Source organism: Phymastichus coffea, unplaced genomic scaffold (assembly GCF_024137745.1).
Source record: "Phymastichus coffea isolate CEN01 unplaced genomic scaffold, Cenicafe_Pcof_1.1 PCOF00047, whole genome shotgun sequence".
NCBI classification, from domain to species: Eukaryota; Metazoa; Arthropoda; class Insecta; order Hymenoptera; family Eulophidae; genus Phymastichus; species Phymastichus coffea.
The window spans coordinates 1,970,555-1,988,128 of NW_026706858.1; the positions used below are offsets into that span (position 1 = coordinate 1,970,555).

Sequence of the window (17,574 nt, forward strand, 5' to 3'; positions counted from 1 at the left end):
GTGGCTGGTTGCCAATAATCTAGCCTTACGTATGAAAGCGGATTTACAAAAATACGCCGAGTTGCCGACGTGGAGCAAAGTCGAGCGCGGCGGCGCTCAATTTGGCACTTTGAGAAAGAGAGAGATTGCGAGGGAGCTAGCTCGCCGGGGCTTAGTCCTCCTCGGGCAGCATGTTGAGCAGCATCATCTTCTTCTTGGCGATCTTGCTGTACTTGAGGTCGATGGGCTTGGTCTTGTCGTAGAGCGCCGGCGCCTGGAAGATGATCAGGGCCGTGCCGACGATGCAGGCCACCGTGAACAGCCACAGGAAGATTCTGTCGATGACCATGGCGACGTACTTCCAGTCCTCCTCCACCTGCAATCAGGCACAAGCCGGCCTCGCCGCTTCAGTCTCCGCCTGCTTTCCGCCGAGAAAAGGCGCAGTGCGCAAAAGCAAGCGCGGCTCGTGCGCGAGTCGAGTGCAGTCGAGGAAGCACGGGAGCGAGGCGCGCCACATCCGATCGCGCTCGCTTGGCCGAATTGGCAGCGCACGAGGTTGTTCAATCGGCCGACGAGAGAGAGAGAGAGAGAAAGAGAGAGCACGCGATGGAGCTTGCGCCAGAGCAGTGCATTTGGCAAAGAGTGCGCAGCCGAGTGTGCCGCAGTGCGCGCAGTCTCGCTCCACTGGACGAATAATTTATCCGCGAGGGCTCTGCGGCTCCGCTGCTCTCGAGCCCGCGCCCCCTTTCGTGCGCCTTGCTCCTCTCTCTCTCTCTCTCTCTCTCTCTCTCTCTTCCGTCCGGCTAATCCGCACGCAGGCGCAATTTACGCGGACGCTTAGCGCCCCTAAATTATTTATCGTCGCCGAGGCGCTGCTGTCCCACGCCTGCCGGCCGATCGATATCGGGACGCCGCGTACGTACGGCGAGTGTCGACCGCGCGCACCCCAGACAGCCTGGCCGTCTCGCCCGAGGCCACGGCTGCGAGGCCGCCTTAACAGGTGGAAGGCTGGCTTTCTCGGCAAGCCGACGCGCCAGCGGCAGCCTCCCACCACGCCCAGTCCGACCTCGGCCAAGGTCAGCGCGCGACGCGCGACGCCCAGTCCCGAACGCGACTGATCTGTCGGGGCGCTCGTCTCGCCGGCTCGGGGCTAAGCGAAAGAGAGACAGCTGCCAACTTACACCCTCGTACTTGTCCTTGTTGCGCGCGTGCTGGGCGATGAAGCGGGCGTCTTCCATGGTGCGCTCGATCTCGCGCACGAGCGGCCGGTCGAAGGTGGGGCTGCTGGCGAGGTCGTCGTGGCCGACGTAGGTGGGACTGGCGTTGGGCGGCAGAAACATGTCGTCCTCGCAACCGGGTAGCGCGAGCCGCGGCGGCGACAGCGGCTCGTCCACGGGCACGGCGAACTCGAGGCGCAGCGGCGAGCCGTGCTGGTGGTGGTGATGGCGGTGGTGGTGGCGGTGGTGCGCCGGCAGGCTCGGCAGCGTCGGCAGCGTCGGCAGCTCGTACTCGCTGTAGCGCTTGCCGCAGTAGTCGCCGTACTTGTCCACGGCCTCGGTGGGCATGTGGAACACGTCGGTGAGTATGGCCTCGGGCGGCTTGTCCAGGTCCTGCAGATCGTCGTCGCGGGTCGCGCCCGAGCCGCCGCCGCCGCCGCCGCCGCCGCCGCCGTCGCCGCCGTTGTCGTCCTCGGCCTCGTCTTTCTTGGGCCGGCCGATGAGAAGGAAGCGCGGCAGCACGTCGATGAACACGAGGCGCACCCAGGGCGCCATGCGGTGGGTCACAGGCGAGCGAAAGTTGACGTTGAGCACGGCGATGGTCACCACCACCGACAGCGTGACCAGCACCATGGTGAACAGCAGGTACTTGCCGAGCAGCGGCACCGTGATCGACGTCGACGGGATTATCTCCACCAGCAGCAGGAAGAAGACGGTGAGCGACAGCAGCACCGAGATGGACAGCGAGACCTTCTCGCCGCTGTGCGACGGCAGGTAGAACACCAGTACCGACAGGAAGCTGATGCCCACGCACGGGATGATGAGGTTGACCGTGTAGAAGAGGGTCTTGCGGCGCAGTTCTATGTAGAAGATGATGTCGGGGTAGGGCTCCTCGCAGCAGATGTAGAACTTCTCGTTGCGCACCGCCGGCACCTTCAGGATGTCCCACTCCACCGAGATGTAGTAGTCCGTCAGGTCGATCGCCACCTCGATCTTGTTCGAGTCCTCCGACTGCAGCATGTGCCTCAGGTCGACCTGCAATCGGCGATCGGCGATGCGAGCGTTGCAGCCAGGCCCCCCGCGCCCCGTTGGTCCGTCTTTCCCCGCCGGCACTCACCGTGTAACCGTCGTAGGTCCAGGAGCCGAACTTCATGAAGCAGGTCTGGTGGTCGAAGGGGAAGTACTCGACGTCGATCTCGCAGAACGACTTGTAGATCGCCGGCGGCTTCCAGATCACGCGTCCAGTGTGGTGAAGTATTGCCTTGGTCATGATGGTTACTTCGTAGTTGCCGTCAGCGCTGCAATCAGGAGCGCCTCGTGAGTACGCGCCGGGAAAAGAGGAAGAGGAAGAAGAAGGGGTCGCTGCTGCTGCTGCTGCTGCTGCTGCAAGGTAATCCAGCGCGGTAATGGACTAACGAGATTCCTGCGCACGTACGTTCGCCGCATATTTTAAGTGCAGAAGCCGAGTTGACTCGAGCGCACTTCTCCGTTGGCGATATCGATCGCAGCTCCGCGCCGAACTCTACCGCGAGCCCGACGCCCGCGGCGCAGCGGCGCAGCGGCGCAGCGGCGCAGCAGCGCAGCAGCGCAGCGGCGCAGCAGCGCAGCAGCGCAGCGCCGGTGTTTGCCCTGCGCTCGCTCGCGCCGACCGGCACGCTCGCAGTCGACGCGGCCGACTTACTTGTTATAGAGCACGATGTCGGGCAGCCAGATGTGCTCCGAGGGCACGTGCAGCGTGTCCACGCCCCCGTAGTCGTCTGGGTTCCACCTGAGCTTGTAGTCGTTCCACTCCTGCGACACCACAAATAACAACTATTGACGGCGCGCGGCAGCGGCGACGAGCCCCGTGAATGCCGAGCCGGCGCGTCGCGCGCGAGGCGGCTTTCAATGAGACGCGACTTTTCAATCGAGAGCGCGCTCGGCAGCTCGGGCTGCGGCATAAAGCCCGGCGCTGTATTACTTTGGCGACGCGGCCGCGGCGCTCGCGGAATAAAAGCGCCGAGCGAGAATGGTGTGCGCGGCGCGCGCCCGCCCGTCGGCGCGTTTAACGAGGCCGCGCGTCGCCGGCGAGGAGCGCGGCGCGTACTCCGAATTCCATCAGCGCGCGAGCGCGCACCGAGAATTATTTTTCGAAAGAGACTCGAGAGCCGGGCGAGCGGGCGAGCGCTTTGATCTCCTCTTGACACGATTCGCGCGGCCCGGCGCTCGTGCTCGCGCTTCATTAAACAGCCGCGACCCGCCTCGCGAGCCGCGGGCCCGCGATCGGCGCTCGACGCGTCCTCGACAAGTTGCTCAACAAGTGCTGGCTGCGGCCAGCGTCCGAGGGCGAGCGCCGCTGCCCCGCACCGCTCGGCCGTTCGTCAGCGCCCGTCGTAGTGGCCGCGTGCTCGTGCGTGCTTACCTGCTCCACCCAAACGTTCGTTGTCATGATCTGGTTCTTCAGGTTCTGCAAGCAGACAAAGCGCGCGCGGCGCCCTTCAGTCTCGTCGCATGTTTTAGACGGAGCCTCGCCCGACGACAGCCCGAGCCGCCGGGCTCGCGACTCGAGAGCGCCCGTCGATCGCTGCCAACTTTGCCCCGCACGCAGGCGCCTCTGCAATATGCATGCGCACTCCGGCCGCGCCTATCGCTCTGAATTATTCCGCGCCAGTCGGCTTTCCGCGGGCGCTCGTCGCAGCAGCCTCTTCTTCCCCTGCACCTCGCGGCTCCTCGATCCGCCCGACGTCGGTCCCCAGCCCGGAGCGTCTACCCGGAGTCGAGGGCCCTCGCGTTCCACGACCGGCCGATGCTTTCGGTGTCGACGCCCGTGGTCGCGACTTTCGCGCTCGTCGAGGCAAACTTCGAACAGTCGCGGCTCGGCGGATCGGGGTCGAGAGGTCAAGGTCGTAGGCCCTCGAGTCAACGCCGGCGGACAGCCGAGGCACGAAAAAAAAGCCGCCGTTGCAATATCAATTTCATCCGCGTACGAATTCATGGCTCTGCGGCTCTTTGTTTGAACGGCTCTTTCACTCTCATTCCATCTCGACTGAAAATTGATTCGACCCGGCGCCAAAAATGCGATTGTCAACTGCAAAATTAAAATGGCTATCGAGAGCGAATAATGACTAAGCACTCGCTTTCTCTGCCTCGCCGAAACGAGAGAAAACATCGGGAAGGGCCAATTGAGCAGGACAATGTACGGGACGAAGGGAGGGGGGGGGGGGGGCAGTCGCGACTGCAATCCATTGAAAAAACGGTGAATAATTGAGACAGCTGAATTATTCAGCAAAAGCTGCAAGAAGTACCGGGGGGATTGATTTTCTCGAGGACGACGAACGGCCGCGCTGGATGGAAGATCAGCAGATGCAGCCGAGGGGTGTGTGCGTGTCTCGGCGAGAGGGCACACGACAGCTCTCTATTGAGTTTCGATAGAGCGAGCTTGTCGCGAAGGCGAGCCAGCAGAAGAGGGGCTTATCTGTGGCCGTGGGAGGGGGAAAGGGGGACTGTCAATGGTCGGGCGTCGACGGGCGAGCTCTTCAAAAATCGTTTAGCGCGCAGATAACCGGGTCCCCCGTCGAGGAGGCTCGCGAGGCGCTTGATAAAGCCGAGGCAAGTTACCGCGACAGAGTCCAGTGACACGAGCTGACGGCGGAACGCGGCAGCTAGCGAAAGAGAGCAGCTTGCTCGCTCGTTCTATCCTCGTTTTCTCGCTCGACCTCGGCTCCGCGCCGTTGCTCCCTGTCTACTCTTGCGACGCAAATTCCATGCTCGGTCTGTCAAAGTATCTCATGCTGCCGTGGCGCGTCGATAAATCTCGCTTTCTCTCGTCCCTCCCCCCCCCCCCCCCCCCCGCTCCGCTCGTAGCTGCCTCGTGCCGCCGATCTGCTGTTTTAAGCCGAGCCGGTCCGCGGATTTGGCAGGAGCAGCCGACGCCTTGAGAATCGCCGACGAGCCCGCTAGCCGCCCGATGCCGCGCCCCGGCCACTTGGCCGCCCGCTAGCTTCTGCTCTCCTGGCACGTGTGTGATTCTGGTCGCGGCTCAAGCAAGCGTTCTAATTAAGCTGCTTTTTCCGGCCGAGCACGCGAGCCGCGGAACAACCGTGCCTGCTCGCGCGCGCGAGTCTGGCTTTTTCTATTGATCAGTCGCGCGCGACGCCTAGTGACAAATCCATTTAAACTTTCAAAACAAGCCACGTCGGCGAGAGGCACCGCGCGCGTGTGCGCGCACTGCCCTGCATGCACCCGACTCGCGACACTCGCCGGCAAAGACAATTGTTTGCGCGTGCAATCCGGCACCGAGCGCGGCCTACTTTAACCCCCCCCCCCCCCGACATGCTTCATTTAATCGCTCCAGTTTCACGCGGCCGCGCGAAAAACCAGACGAGGCGCGCGGGTGCTGTCGTCGACGGCGCTGTTTAGCGAAGAATCGGGGTGCGTGAGCCGAGTAATTACACTTAGGAGAGCGCGGCTAAGTGGAGGCTCGACGACGAGGAGCGAGGCGCATCTGTAGGGATGAGTCTCGTTTCGAAGAGTCAATCGAAAAAGTTGTAGCAGCCTAAATGAATAATGCATGCTCGGGGACGCGGAATGGCAGCTGCAGCGAGGCGAGAGCGAGCGCGCGCGGGCTGGCAAAAGGGGGTCGAAAGCGCCGGCGTAACGCGTCAGCTGCAGAGCCACGGTGGAGCGCTGAACAAAGACAAATTAACCGGTGCAAGTAGAAAAGTTTTAATTACGTCAAGCGTCAACTAGTTCCCTCTTTGGCCCAGCCCGACCCGGCCGCGCGCCGAACCGTCCCCGCGTCGCCGTTCGACTCGCCTTTGACTCGCCTCGCCGCTCTCCTGTCTGGTTCTCGATCGCGCCTGCCCGAATCGGGACGCCCGTGGACCGCGCGCGGACCGCAGACCGCTCGACTGTAGCTGGCTGGCGCGCCTTGCGACCGCCACCGGATCCAACCGATTCCGATTCCGTTGTCCATCCTCGCGGGGGACTTCGATTGGCAATGACTCTCGCGCTCGAGCCGGCCGGATAAATCGGAGCCGACGCCGTGCGCTGATTCCGACAGCGACGCGCGCCCGTTCCGGCGGAGCTAACCGAGGAATGCTTCCGGCCGTCGGATAATCTCGGGGCTGCGGCGCCGCGATCGATGCCCGGCCGAGGAGCTAATCGTTCCGGCGGGAACGGCGCGACTCGCCGGCGCGAGCGCGTCGGCCGGCCGATGACCTTCGCGACCGCCGGAGACCGGCCGCTAACGCGACGGCCCGGCGATCCCGAGGCGACGCGAACACGAGAAAGCTCTCCGCGCCCTACGGTCGTCGTGACGAGCCGGCGAGGCGGCCCCTCGGAGTAGGCGGCTCTGCGCGCGATCGCCGAGGCGTCATCGAGCGACTCCGCGATCGTCCTCCGGAGGCTGCCGCGCGCACACGCGAGCGGAGGCGAGCGGAGGCGAGCGCAGCGCGGCCGGGAAGGGGGCAGGCGACTGCGGCGACAGCACTTTTCGAGTCCCGCCCCGCGGTGCTGCGCCAGTACGTGCCGCCGCGCGCGCAACGAGGCCTCGGGGACGAGGGCCGGGGCTGTCCCCGTGGCGCGCGCGGGCGCAGTGGGCTAGTGGCGGAAAAGTGGCTTTACTCACGATGTCGATGAGCTGCGACAGCCGCAGGCCGAGCTTGACGGTGAGCTTGTCGCTGTTGTTGCCGACGGGCCTAATGAGCCGATTGTAGTTGGACAGCAGGTCGTCGTAGAGGCGCTTGGCCTCGGGGTTGGCCTGCACCGCCGGGGCCAGCAGGGCCGCCGCCAGCAGGAGCGTCCGCAGCAGCGGCGGCAGCCAGCCCGCGGGCTCGGGGCGCCCGGCTAGACCGCCGGCCTCGCGCGCCGCCGCCGCCCCGCGCCAGCGCCACCGCCAGCGCCAGCGCCTCGCCTGCAGCTTGCCGGCGCCGCCGCCGCCGCCGCCCCCGCCGCCGCCCTCCGTCCTAGCATCCTTGAGCATCGTCCGCCGCCGAGTCCACCACCCCTGCAGCAACACACAGGCGCGCGTCGCCGCCTCGTCGGACGCTCGCGACAGGCGACGTCGGGCGGCGATCACCGGCGCTACGTCGGATCAGCCGCCCGTCGATCCGCCGTCGCCGCCGCCGACGGCTATCGAGTCCCCGCGCGCGAGCCCCGACAGGCGGCCTTCGAGCCTCGCAGCTGCAGTCTGCCGCTGCTCGCGGGCGCACTTGTTCTCGATGATCGATTGGCCGTGTCGGCGAACGACGGCTAATTGCCGGCTCTCGAGAAGTTGAGCGCGCTCGGCGGGGCCCCGCGGCGATACGGAAGTTGCGACCCCCCGAACCGCGGCGCTCGATCGACGATCAGTCGACGACTGTCGAACGCCGCTTTTCGAGCGCGCGTTCTTTCGACTTCCGCCGCCCCTCTTTTCGGGCTGCGGCACTCTGTCGCTATCGGCAAGCGTCGACTCGACCGCGGATTACGACGCGAGATCGCCACAATGCGTTCGGGTGCGGTCCAGCTGCGATCGAGGGGGCAGCAGCCCGAGCGAACAAACGCGGCGCGGCCTCTTGCGCGCGTCGTTGAGCCAACTACTGGCGGCGTGGGCCACCGAGCAACGAGCGCGAAGACGAAGCTCTGGCCCCGGGCAATTGGAGTGGTCGGCATAATCGTCCGCGGTCAATTTCCGTGCTTGCGCCACATTGCTGGCGGTTCGGAGAGAGGCACCACCGCGAGCACGAATTAACGTCTCTCCGACGCGGTCGCGCAACCGAGCCGACGAATGGGCCGGAACTCGCGATAAGCGCGCTCTCCGCGACCAGCGCTGATGGCGATCGGTGCTCGCTCGCTCGCCGAGAAAAAAATCTAGGCGTACGGGTGCGAGCGCGCGTCTCCAAGCTGAACACCTGTTAGCCGCGAGGCATCTTTATCGGCGGCCGCCGAGGTGCGCATTTTCTGGCTCATCGATCAATTTCCGTCGTCCTCTAAGCCGATTTCCCCGCCCATCAAACCGACTTCTCACTCACTCTCTCTCTCTCTCTCTCTCTCTCTCTCTCTCTCTCTCTCTCTCTCTCTCCACCTCCGTCTATACGTTGGTTCGGGAATGACGCTTCTGTCGCCAGCAACTCATAAGCAAGCCATTTTTTCCATTGGACCGTCGGAATTAAGCCAGCCGAGCTTGACTAAACTATGAGTTTGCGAATAAATCAGGCGCATAATGAGGGTCGCTGCTGCTTTGTCGAAGTCAACTGTTTGCCGACTAATTGAGGCGCGTTTTTGCTTGTGAGTCGCCGTTGCCTTTTTAAATACTTGATCTCCATCAGGACAACGACGACTCATCGTCGTCTCGGCGAGCGCGGACAACGACGCAAGAGCCTGTTCTCTATGCTCTTTGACGAAGCATTTTTTGCGCCAAGCCAGTCATCCAGTCAGAGCTGCATTATGCCTCCTCTTTATCCTCGTTCCACGCTCTACTTCTGTGCACCCTGTTCTTCTCTCTCTCTCACTCTCACACACACATACACACTCGCTATCTGGCTCTCGTACGGCTATTTTTTCCAGAGCGGTCGCGTTACTATTTCGTGTCTGTTTTCGTTAGCGACATGTCAGCCAAATACTGCGCCCAATTTGAAAATAAAAGCTCGCTTTCGCGCACGAGTCACATCGAGCATGTTTACCAAATAAGTGTGAAAACAAACAGAGCGAAGAATAGCACAAAAGCGAGAAGAGGCGATTGCAATAATAAACCGGCGAGAGTGCAAGCGACGCGCAAGCAAGTCGACACTGCGAATATTCCCGATAAATAAACCAGAGAGAGAGAGAGAGAGAGAGAGAGAGAGAGAGAGAGAGAGAGGGAGAGAGCGTTGGCTTGAACGCCGCTGTAATAGCTGGTGTTCAGTTGGCTCGCCAAGTCGTCGAACCGACAATACGAGCAGTGCGCCAGGTTAAAGATTGTCACCGGCGGTCGAGATTTGCATGCAAGCCTAATCGTATCGAGAGCGAATATAAGTTGCCGGAGGGGGTTGCGGTGGACGAGGGAAAAGGAGGAGGGGGCGACTAGGGAGGAGCGGCCGGCGTTGGGCGTAGGGTCTGCGCGTCAAGAGCGCAAGAGAGGAGAGAGAGAGAGAGAGCGCGCGCGTTTGGGCGTTGTAGGTCTGAGGGTGAGAGAGAGAGAGAGACTCACGTTGCGTTGTTGTTGCTGATGCAGTTTCCTTGGGCAGGGCACATCGCCCGAGGGCTTCGGAGGGCTGGGGACTGTTGGCACGAGCTACCGGGGCCCCAGCACCCCTGCACTGCTCCTCCGGCGCTGATGCTGCTGCCTCTGCGGGTGCTGCGTGTCTGCCTCGAGCGGGCGTGGGCCGCCTGCTAGCATCAGCCTAGACATCGAGCGACGACCAGCTGCTGCCACCACCACCACCACGGTCCGACAGAGAGAGGAGGACAGAGAGAGCGCGAGACAGAGAAGAGAGAGAAAGAGAGAGAGAGAGCGAGAGAGAGAGAGAGAGAGAAGAGAAAAGAGAGAGATGAGAGCGAGGAAGTAGCAGAGCGACAGCAAGAGAGAGATCAGGATTGTTTAGAGTCTAGTAGTGGCAAAGAGGGCTGGGCGCGCCGCTGATCCGGCTGGCGGCCTGCGGCACCTCATGCCGCCGCAGCAGTGTCGATTGGCAGTGAGGATTGCTTCCGCTTCTTGCTTGCGAACTGTCCGAGGATGCGGCGGCAGCAACGCTTCACCGCTGCCCCGCGCATAACTGTCTCGCGCACTCAACTCGCGCGACCCGTGCCCGCACTCGCGCGCTCGGACCTCGCCTCTTGGCCCTCGGCTCTCGACTTGGGTGGCGCGTGCTGCTTGCTGGCGCCGCCGACGCTCCACGAGTTACGCTCTCGGCCGCCGCGTCGGGGAGTCTGCCGCCGCCGCTCGCCGAGCCGCGGAGCCGGAGCCGCCGCGACCCCACGGGAACGAGCGAGAGCGAGAAGGGGAGAGCGGCGGCGCGCCGCCGCGGCCGCGCCGCCGACGACGCCGACGCGGTAGGGCGCGAGCGACGCGGACGACGCCGGAGCTGCGCGAGAGCCGCGGCCGGCCAGCCAGCCAGCCCGGGAGCCAATGCCAAGCCATGTGGAAGACGAGGGCCGACGCGGCCCGAGCCCGCCCGAGCCACGGCCGACGGGCACACCCTCCGCTCCGCCGGCCACGTGCGGAGCCCGCCGCCCCCTGCGCGCGGACGCTCGGGCGCAATCAGTGGAAGAGGTCGGCCTCGGCGCTGGTGATCGGCTCGGCGGCGAGGTCCCGAGCGCGCGGGCTGGGCCGCCGCCACCGCCGCCGCTGTCGGGCCACTCGACTCGTCGGGGCGTCTCGCGCACGCGCCCTCGGTCTATCGATTGCAAGTCGCCGCCAGCGCGGACGGGCTCGCTTGCCGAGCCGCCAGCCAGTGCTCGGGCGCCGCGCGCACCGCGAGCAGCGATGAGCGACGGAGGATGATCGGCCGCGGCTGCTGTGTGCTGCTGCTGCTGCTGGGCCTCGGGCTCGTGGGCCCAGGCCGCGCGAACCCCGACGCCAAGCGCCTCTACGACGACCTGCTGTCCAACTACAACCGCCTGCTGCGGCCCGTGCCCAGCAACAACGACACCATCGTCGTCAAACTCGGACTGCGCCTCTCGCAGCTCATTGAACTGGTAAGCCCCCCCCTCCCCCAGTCCCGCGGATCGTTAGCACCGCCAGACCAACTTGCGCTCGTCTGCTTGCAGAACCTCAAGGACCAGATCCTCACGACCAACGTCTGGCTCGAACACGTGAGTACGATCGCCGCGAGGCTGTTCTCTTGTCCGTAACTGATCGCTGTCTGCGTCGAAGCAGGAATGGCAGGACCACAAGTTCAAATGGGACCCCAACGAGTACGGCGGGGTGACGGAGCTCTACGTGCCCAGCGAGCACATCTGGCTGCCCGACATCGTGCTTTACAACAAGTAGGCCCGCTTGCCGCTCGGTCGCGCGCCCCTCGAACGCCCGTTGCTAATGCTTGTTCACTGCTCATTCCCGTGGCAGCGCGGACGGCGAGTACGGGGTGACGACGATGACCAAGGCCGTGCTGCAGCACACGGGCAAGGTGCACTGGACCCCGCCGGCCATCTTCAAGTCGTCGTGCGAGATCGACGTGCGCTACTTCCCCTTCGACCAGCAGATCTGCTTCATGAAGTTCGGCTCGTGGACTTACGACGGCTTCCAGGTGAGCATCGACGCCAAGTCGAGTCGAGTCGAGTGCAGACGCGCGTTTGTGGGCAGATCGACCTGAAGCACATCAACCAGAAAGGCGCGGAGAACCAGGTTGAGCTGGGCATAGACCTGCACGAGTACTACCCGAGCGTGGAGTGGGACATCCTGGGGGTACCGGCCGAGCGCCACGAGAAGTACTACCCGTGCTGCACCGAGCCCTACATCGACATCTTCTTCAACATCACGCTGCGCCGCAAGACCCTCTTCTACACGGTCAATCTCATCATCCCGTGCGTAGGCATCAGCTACCTGTCGGTGCTGGCCTTCTACCTGCCGGCCGACTCGGGCGAGAAGATCGCCCTCTGCATCAACATCCTGCTCTCGCAGACCATGTTCTTCCTGCTCATCTCCGAGATAATCCCGTCGACGTCGCTGGCGCTGCCGCTGCTCGGCAAGTACCTGCTCTTCACCATGATCCTGGTGGCGCTCTCGGTGGTCGTCACCATCGTCATCCTCAACGTGCACTACCGCAAGCCCAGCACCCACAAGATGGCCCCGTGGGTGCGCAACTTCTTCATCCGCCGGCTGCCTAAGATCCTGCTGATGCGCGTGCCCGAGGACCTGCTGGACAACATGGCCGCGCACAAGATCTACGGGCGCATCGTGCAGCCGGCGCGGTCGGCCGGCGGCGGCGGGCCCGGCGCCGAGAACGGCAACGGCAAGCACCAGAGCAAGTTTAGCGCGGCCGTGGCGGCGGCCGTGCAGCAGCAGCAGCAGTCCTCGTCGCTGCTGTCCTCGCCGGAGTCGCTGCCGCGCCACGGCCAGCAGCAGACCGCCGCGGGCGGCCTCGCCTGCAACGGCCTGCACCACAGCACGCAGGCCCACCACCGCTTCCTTGGCGCCGGCAGCATCGTCGGCAACGTGCTGCAGTACAACGGCCTGCCGACCGTCATGTCCGGCCTCGACGAGTCCATGAGCGACCTGGCCGCGCGCAAGAAGTACCCCTTCGAGCTCGAGAAGGCCATCCACAACGTCATGTTCATTCAGCACCACATCCAGCGTGAGGACGACTTCCGCGCGGTAAGTGCCGGCCTTTGCCGCCCTCGTCGGCTCCCTCTCCGCCGTCTTCCGCTCCCGCCAGCCTCCGCTTGCCGTTCCAGGAGGACCAGGACTGGGGCTTCGTCGCCATGGTGCTGGATCGGCTCTTCCTCTGGGTCTTCGCCATCGCCTCGCTCGCCGGCACCTTCGCCATCCTCTGCGAGGCGCCGGCCCTCTACGACGACACCAAGCCCATCGACATCAAGCTGTCCTCGGTCGCCCAGCAGATGTTCTTCCCCAACAAGCAGCTCGAGCACCTCATGAAGCCCCGGAATTGAAGCCCGCCGCATCCACGCCGCAGCTCTCCAAGTGCATCTCCGAGTCGAATCAAACTTCTGCGCTTGATCCACCCGTCGACGCCTGTCTCAAATCAAAGCGGACGCGCCTCGCTCGACGCGCACTCTGGCTGCGTCTCGGCACCTCTTCCCGCCGAAATTGAGCGTCTCCAAACACTGCCTACGCAATCAATATTACTCGATCTCTCTGTACATAAATCGTTGCGTATAAACTTATCGACACTCCAATTATTAGCTCTACGTGTGGAGGCGTGCCCGCGAACCAATCGCCTCCAGAGCCTGAACCGCGGCTTAGACGCTCCGCCTTGCCGCTGCCGCGCAACAATCAACTGTTCTTTTCTAGACATGTTTAATCAAACGTACATTTCAATTTAGTCCGCAAACCTACCGACTACTAGTCGACTAATCGCATCGGACAACAGCTGTTAACTAGTTGCAAATCATGTTATATATATACGTATTGTCGACTGTTTTCAAATATTTATCTTACGTCTGTTCGTTATTGAGAATCAATTTGCTCGAATTACCGATTATATCGTCGATATCCACCCGCTCGTTTGATTCTTTACCATCCGTCGTTTATTTTTAATGTTGCCAAAAAATCGACACTTTTCTATTGGCTGCGAAAAATAATAACAAGGCTGAAATGTAACGATGAATTGAAAATGTAGCAGGTTCGAATTGAATAACTAGCCGCGCATTCACTTAAATATTTTATAAACGCATAAGCATAGCCTTTTTATACAGCTTATAAAAAATGACATTTTTTATCCTTATTTCGAAAAAATAACAACAATAAATACGTGCATTGGTAGAACGTTGACTATTTCGCATAAGTTCTGTATTTCATCTCTGGTTTTGTAAAATAACCAATAAAAAAGCTACATAAAATTGTAAATAAAATTATGCGTTTCGTTTTTCTCGTTCCGCTTGGTTGCTTGCCGCCGTTGTGGACACGTGATTCATTTTATTTGAAACTGTTTTATTTGTCATCCTCAGAAAAGTACCTCCTTTTACTGACCATCTCAGAACTCGAAGCTTGGGACAGAGCTCTACCGTACCGATGTATTTTTATTCTTACCACGCCTCTCGTATCGATCGTCCAGGATAATAAGAATGACAATATCAACTCTTATAAGTCGTCTTAACAAACAACTTTGTTTATTAATATTTAATTACATACTTAATGCACTATGATTTGGAAATCACTTTAAAATACATTTAAAGCTTGATCAAAACTTTTTACATTAGTATGAGAACTTTCAATCTGTAAAATTATATCAAAAATGTTGAACTAAAAACTTTTTAAAAAAATATTACAAAATAGTGAAGATATAAAAGAAAAACGTTTTACAAACGATGTACCAAAGTTATACAACTATTTAGATATTTACTTCGAGATTAATGCAAGAAGAGAAGAAACACGGTGATATGTTTATTCAAATCAGAACGTAATTGTCTTTTAAAAAATGGCAAATGGAATGCAATTAACCGAGTTGGTCTGGTGTTTAACGAAATTTAAAATTAAGTCAAATGAAAACTATAGTTTGTTCTGTTCACCAAATAGTCACTTATGATAGTACGATAAACGAATTAACACTTAAATCTAAATGCGCTCTCTGTGCCCCAGATTACAGAATAGTTTCTAAATCATTTCTAAAATCATTTACATAACGGATTGGCAGAACTTATCGAAACGGACTAGATATGCTGTGTAAAATATACTTAACATTTTCACTCTGGGCTATTGCAATTGCTCGTAGGCTGTTAATTCTTTATTGGGAACTGAAATAAGTTGGTAGGCCGTTGAATAACGCAACAGCATGTAACCGCGATACGAAGCGCTGCAACAGTAGTCTTAGTTAATTGTACGTTTTAAAAAAATACTGATGAGGAACTAACGCGTTCCCATTTTCAGAAGCAACTGCAGCAGAGACGACAGTAATAAAATACAAAACTCCTTATTTCGAAAAATATCTCTCCCGCCTAGGGGAGTATTGAGGACAGGGAAGGCTGGGTCAGAAGCGGGTAGTACGATTGCACACGTACACGTGGCTCCGTCTTAGGATTAACGGAGCTGCCGAGGCTCGATCCGAGTCGAGGATGAATGTGGGAAAGATATATTACTCGTCAGTGAGGGCGAGGTCGCTGTGGCGGTCGAGTGCGTACTCCTGGCGAGATTCCGCGCAACTCGATGCGCTCAAGTCCAGGAGCTAGAGCAGGCCAATCAGCCTTTCCAAGTGCCGATGTAGACTTTGCAGTTGGGGCAGAAGTGGTGCACGCTGAGAAAGGCGCTCAGACAATAGGGCAGACAGGAGCACAAGCAGCAGCTGCAAGCGAAATCGAAGCGAGCTTACGGACCTGAAGCTTGGAGAAGACCTTATGGACTTGCGAGTGGTAAGACTCACCCCAGCAGACAGAGAACGAAGCAACAGACGTGGGCGCTCGGTTGATGGTCGGACATGGTAGTGGTTTTGATGTCGGCGTGGCACGAGGGGCAGCACATCTTCACGGGGTTGGGACCTAGCGTCAGGCTGACGTGTTGGTGGACGACCACTCGGACCTCCGGCGCCTGCGTCTGGTTGCTAACCTGCTGGGGATGGGGCATCTGTACCGAGGGCGCCACATCTGTGAATTGAGAGTAACGGTTGAGTGACGTTCGTAGCCGGGTGACGGAGCTACGTTGCTGCAGCAGTCGTACAGGGCGCAGATATGGGCATGGGCATCGACGCCCCGGCTATCGGGTAGGGTGGCATGCCCGGTGGTGCCGGGTCCATCGAGTTTGGCCCCACGCTCGTCAGCCCGACCGCCTCCTCATAGGATGGTGGCGCCGATGGTAGCGGTGCGGAGGCTGCCGCCGCTGCTCCTCCTATGCTCGGTCCCTTCTCCATCTCTCACACGAGCTCCGCCTGTAAAGTGACGCAATTGATTAGACGCCGTTGAGCATTACGTTGACCTCAGCACTCGCCGAGAATGGAAAGCGCAGCGCCGATTAATCTGTCGGTGCTCGCCAGCAGTGAAAGTTGGCTTGGCGGACGTGCTCGATGGAAAGCAAGCACATCGCTATTATGCCACAGCGGTCTGCCGTCGGAGCGAGTTTCACCGAAAACATTCGTACGTTCGACAGGATGAGAATGACACTCTCGCACTCCGTCTTCGCCTCTCTCACTCTTGCTGGTACAAAACCGTTGGTGCGGCAGCTGTACCGAATCAATTAGACACCCATAGCTTATCGGACACGCACATACGTACACGCTTTCCGAAGAACACGCACGGAAATCTTATCTCTCCCCTCCCCCCTCCGCCTCTACGACACGCATTGACGCGAGTCACACTCTATGGAAAACACCGGATTTTTCACTCTTCTTGAGCGTGTTTACTCGCTTGCAGCTGCAAGAAAAACTCCTATTATCTCTGCTTTACATTTTAGTAAAAACAGAAGCGCAGCAAGACTCAATAATCGCTTCTGCCTCATCGGCATTTTTCTTCGTTTGCCTCTATTTCGCCTTTTTCTTTTGACAAACTTGTTAGCAGGAAAATTAACGCTAGCGCAACGCTAGCGTTTGCGCAATTCAGTTAACGAACAGCGATAAAAATTGTTTAAAAAAAACGGAATTATGACGTCCAACCAACTTACTACTATAGTGACGTACGCACAATATTGACACAACGATCGAGTAACTCTGGGGTCGCTGATTTCCGTAAATGAAAAAAAAGATGAAAAATACGAGGAATGATGAAAGAGTCATCAGATAAGATGCAAGGCCAAATAGGATAAAGTTTCAGGCTACATTTGAGATCAACTACTGGTGCCGTCATCTGCAGTTGACGATGCACGTGCGTAACAACAGTAAAATCTACCAAACCTCCTAAAGTTTATTCCCATAAATATCCCGCTGTATCGTCAAAGTCGAGCCCATTCTGTGAGAGACAGAGACAGGAAGAGAGCGCGCACAGCGTGAAATCCTGAAAGTGTTATATAGCTGCTTGCGTATCACACACACATCGTCACAGGCACAGACACTGACCGCAACTATAGACACGAATTCTTTCGAATTTGGCTTGATAGCTCCTTTGAATGAGTACATGCAAACGGAAACTGAGCTGCTGCAAGGTATTCGTCGCCGCCCGAGTGTCACCAAAAATAAGAAACGTTACTACGTACCGCTGTACTGCAACTTCTGCTAACAAGGCCCCAACGTATTAGTTGGAATTTGAGCAAACTTTCGAGTACGGGCGATACAGTCAACAATTGAGCAGTTATTTTTCGAGACTAGTGGGGCAGTCGACAAACGAACGATAAACCCGCGAAACAAAAAGTGAACGAGACTAGAGACAAGCAAGCAAACCTCACTCACTGCGACCGTAGGCAGGCAGTCCACGCAGATGAATCTCAGAATCCGAGAATCTTTGATCGCGACGCGGCAACTAGCAGCATCTGCCATCTCTTGGAGTCACGACGAACTTGCAGCAGCGCACGCTCATTCGTCTGCTAAATTTTTGTTTACTATCCCTGTAATTTTCCATAAACGCGCACTCGAAGATAACGGGTGTAGGCAGATCTGTGCCAAATATAGAATAAGGTTGACCAACGCCTGCATTTTCGTAGCCACGCTGACATTAGACGTAGCAGCTGTTGATTATCTGGCAATTACTAACCTAAGTCTAACTGCGTTCACGGCTCAAACAATTTACGAATTATGCGTATTGAGCGTTGCGTAGACGGGCGTCACGCGTGGCGTGGCCAGGTCTGGCGCAGCGGGGTAAGAAGATCGGCAGCACTCAGCAGTCAACTGTGACGTGAGCAGAACAC

At 58.9% G+C, this 17,574-nt stretch overlaps 3 protein-coding genes across 9 annotated transcripts; 1 reads left to right on the forward strand and 2 right to left on the reverse strand.

Moving 5' to 3' along the window:
* On the reverse strand, positions 1-10,063 carry LOC131665171 (acetylcholine receptor subunit alpha-like 1). Of its 3 annotated transcripts, XM_058936870.1 has the most exons (7): positions 9,343-10,062; positions 6,805-7,182; positions 3,598-3,642; positions 2,878-2,987; positions 2,314-2,494; positions 1,161-2,231; positions 1-355 (listed from the first exon to the last, which is right to left on the reverse strand). In XM_058936870.1, exons 2-7 carry the CDS (start codon positions 7,156-7,158, stop codon positions 152-154), a joined length of 1,965 nt encoding a protein of 654 aa, XP_058792853.1. In that variant the 5' UTR covers positions 7,159-7,182; positions 9,343-10,062; the 3' UTR covers positions 1-151. The 3 variants fall into 3 exon arrangements, with proteins under 3 accessions (XP_058792853.1, XP_058792854.1, XP_058792855.1); XM_058936871.1 differs by lacking the exon at positions 3,598-3,642 and having other exon boundaries at positions 9,343-10,063; XM_058936872.1 differs by lacking the exon at positions 6,805-7,182.
* Positions 10,064-10,586: 523 nt separating this feature from the next.
* LOC131665173 (acetylcholine receptor subunit alpha-L1) lies at positions 10,587-13,656 on the forward strand. The gene is made up of 6 exons (XM_058936873.1): positions 10,587-10,829; positions 10,902-10,946; positions 11,011-11,120; positions 11,200-11,380; positions 11,437-12,447; positions 12,528-13,656. Exons 1-6 carry the CDS (start codon positions 10,632-10,634, stop codon positions 12,741-12,743), a joined length of 1,761 nt encoding a protein of 586 aa, XP_058792856.1. The 5' UTR covers positions 10,587-10,631; the 3' UTR covers positions 12,744-13,656.
* Positions 13,657-14,016: 360 nt separating this feature from the next.
* On the reverse strand, positions 14,017-17,560 carry LOC131665178 (lipopolysaccharide-induced tumor necrosis factor-alpha factor homolog). Of its 5 annotated transcripts, none has more exons than XM_058936884.1 (4): positions 17,120-17,367; positions 15,463-15,670; positions 15,170-15,389; positions 14,017-15,091 (listed from the first exon to the last, which is right to left on the reverse strand). In XM_058936884.1, the coding sequence occupies exons 2-4, from the start codon at positions 15,650-15,652 to the stop codon at positions 14,989-14,991; spliced, it is 513 nt and encodes a 170-aa protein (XP_058792867.1). In that variant the 5' UTR covers positions 15,653-15,670; positions 17,120-17,367; the 3' UTR covers positions 14,017-14,988. The 5 variants fall into 5 exon arrangements, with proteins under 5 accessions (XP_058792867.1, XP_058792866.1, XP_058792865.1 ...); XM_058936883.1 differs by having other exon boundaries at positions 14,018-15,091; positions 17,111-17,366; XM_058936882.1 differs by lacking the exon at positions 17,120-17,367 and adding an exon at positions 15,730-16,070 and having other exon boundaries at positions 14,018-15,091.
* Positions 17,561-17,574: the final 14 nt, after the last annotated feature.